At 31.8% G+C, this 2,966-nt stretch overlaps 1 protein-coding gene across 1 annotated transcript; it reads right to left on the reverse strand.

The window, feature by feature from the left end:
* Nucleotides 1–1,150: 1,150 nt before the first annotated feature.
* On the reverse strand, nucleotides 1,151–1,836 carry LOC132796736 (uncharacterized). The gene has a single exon (XM_060807999.1). The coding sequence runs from the start codon at nucleotides 1,797–1,799 to the stop codon at nucleotides 1,578–1,580; it is 222 nt and encodes a 73-aa protein (XP_060663982.1). The 5' UTR covers nucleotides 1,800–1,836; the 3' UTR covers nucleotides 1,151–1,577.
* Nucleotides 1,837–2,966: the final 1,130 nt, after the last annotated feature.

The raw sequence follows: 2,966 nt of genomic DNA on the forward strand, positions 1-2,966 counted from the left end.
CATCCATACAAAGGATATTCATAAAGAAAATTAATAAATAAATGATTAATTTTTACTTAATATTATTATTTATTACTTATTATTAACAAATATTAAAATAAAATGTTACTTTTCTTTATTTTTATGTATGACTTGTTAAGGTGCCACAACAGAATAAACATTAATTACACAAATTTATAAATTTCGCCACCAAACCTGTTTTTATCGAGTTAGCAGAATACAAGTTGATTACATAAATTTATAAATTTTGAATAAAAAACATTTTAGCGAATCTACAGACTACCAATTTAAAGAAATTAAATTAAAACAAAGATTAATTCCACATTGTGAGTTATGGGGCCAGACTTATATGTTAATATGTTTTCTTATGTGTTATGTTATATTATTGGTTTGTACGAATTCTTCGCTTAATTAATAAAAATTTTCAAAAACATGGAACATTTTTAAAAAAGTACAACTAAGAAAGTCGAGTGTACTCGACTGTGAAATACCCGCCATCCATTTTCATTAAACTCTATTCGCTTCGAAGGCGTGATCCTGACAATCCATGTGAAATATATCGGTATAGTCCTTGACAAGAGACTCACTCTTGCCCCATAATTAGAAGCTGTCACTAAGAACTGTAGCCAAAGGTTTAACAAAAGAAGTAAAACATATCTTGGAGCTATGAGAGTCGTATATGATGATTGCATAGTCCCAATATGGCAGATTTGGGCGATTGCTGCCAAATCGAACTACAAGTGCAATCAGGTACTACAGAATCGAGTGATGAGGAAAATAATGGATTGCCTTGGAACGTGAGAGGATTCACATTACATCGTGATCTGAAACTGGACTCTGTGGAGGAGCAGACTGGCTAATAAACCATCAAATCAGAATCGATGGGAGACTCTTACCTGCTAGACCACTGAGGCGCTTAAACCGTCAAGGTTAGTCCAAAACGTTTATTCAAAGTTTTTCCTAAATGTGTTGTTATGCTTCATTGCTTTATTAGTTCAATGAAAAAAATATTAATTAAAAGCAAAAAAGTTGGGTTTGAGTCTTCAAATATTGCAAATTTATATTCCAATAAAATACTCAAATATAGCAAATATTTTATAAATATAAAATACACCGGAATAAGCATTAGTTTTAGTTATCTGCTATATTTTGTACTCTGTGGTATATTTTTATTGTAGTGCCATATCGATATACCATATATTTCATTTGGTACATTTAAGCATTTGCAAGGATTCACCAAAACATTTATTTAAACGTGAACTTCAATAATTATGTCCTATAAGTATGAATAAATGTTTTGTTATGGTATTTTATTGCTCTACTGCTTCAATTAAAAAAGTTCAATAAATGCATACACCGTGGAGTTTGATTCTTAAAATATACCAAATTTATATACCAACAATAACTCATATATACCAATGGCAATATTTCGTATATATATACCAACGAGTACAAAATACAACAGAATGAGCATTAAGCTTATGTTTTTTTGTGTGCTATTGTATCGCACGTATACTTCATGTGATCATCATTAACAAAAATAAAATGTGTGTGTGAATTATTGGTATAAGAAGTTCCTAGCCAGGTGCCACAGTTGCTACAGTAGTAGCCGCTGTTGTTGTTGTTGTCGTCGTCGTCGTTGTTGTTGTTGTTGTCGTAGTGGTCAATGGACGTTTGATGATCGTAACACGTATGCAACCAGCATGATCCGGATGCTCGCCAACTGGTGCGGCATGCAACTCGCCAATCAGCAACAGAGTGCAGAGCAGCAGCCCAAAGAGATGCATTGAGCAGCGCATATCAATGGCAAACGAACAAATCACTCCGCTTACTGGCCAATCGAGACTGATGGCTGCACTCTCTGTTCTCGCTAGATTTATAGTTGTCTTCAGTGATCCGCTGCTACTGCTGCCATTGAATCGGGTAATAATAATTGCAATTATATTTTTACTGACTTTGCGCATAGTATTTTTGTTTATTCTATTTCTGTTTCTATTTCTGCTACTGTTTCCATTTTTATTTCAATGTGAACTTTTTATACCCGCTACTCATAGTGTATAAGGGTAATATAACTTTGTGGCTACTGAAAATTTATGAAACAGGAAGAAGGACACATCTCCAACCTGATAAAGTTATCGATATCTTGTATATTTTGTATTCTGCGATATATATTCGATATGCCAAATTTTTACTTAGGTAGATTTCAGTATTTTTTTTATTTATTTATTTGATATATTTTTATACCCACTACCAGTAGACAATCTGGTATAATTTGTACATTATGGTATATTTTTATTGTAGAGCAATACTATTGGTATATTTTTGTATTTTATGAAATATTAATTTAATATTTTTAGCCGCTACCCATAGAAAATCTGGTATATTTTGAACGTAGTACTATATCAATATACCGTTTATACCTTTTGGTATACTTTAGTATTTTTTTAGCAAATTAATTTGGTATATTTTAAGAATAATACAGCACACTTTTGCTTTATTCAAAATAAGTAACGGGTATATCACTGTCGAGCACACTCGACGGTAGGTTTCTTAATTGTTCGCATTTTCATTTGTGCTCGCATCATATTTGCAGTTGATTTTGGTTTCATTCATTTTATGTTGGTTGGGCTTACGTGTACTTCTCTATACTCTTACAGCTCGTTAATTAAATAACTAAAATGTATATATTATATTATTATTTACTAAACTGTTAAAATAATTAGTACAATGGATTCTCAACAAATTAGATCGATTTCATTTGTTCGATGATTTTCATTCTGTTTTCTAGGGTATACAATAATCCGCTAAAGAAACAAATGTTTTCTTTATTCGTATGTTATAGATCAATATCGATCTAACGCTGTTTAATTGTTGCTGCCCATTTCGAATTGCCCGCTAAATGCCAATTGTTCACATGCATTTCGAGTGTCAATCCATTCATAAGTATTTGCATTCGCATTCGCATT

This window comes from Drosophila nasuta, chromosome X (genome assembly GCF_023558535.2).
Source record: "Drosophila nasuta strain 15112-1781.00 chromosome X, ASM2355853v1, whole genome shotgun sequence".
Lineage (NCBI taxonomy): Eukaryota > Metazoa > Arthropoda > Insecta > Diptera > Drosophilidae > Drosophila > Drosophila nasuta.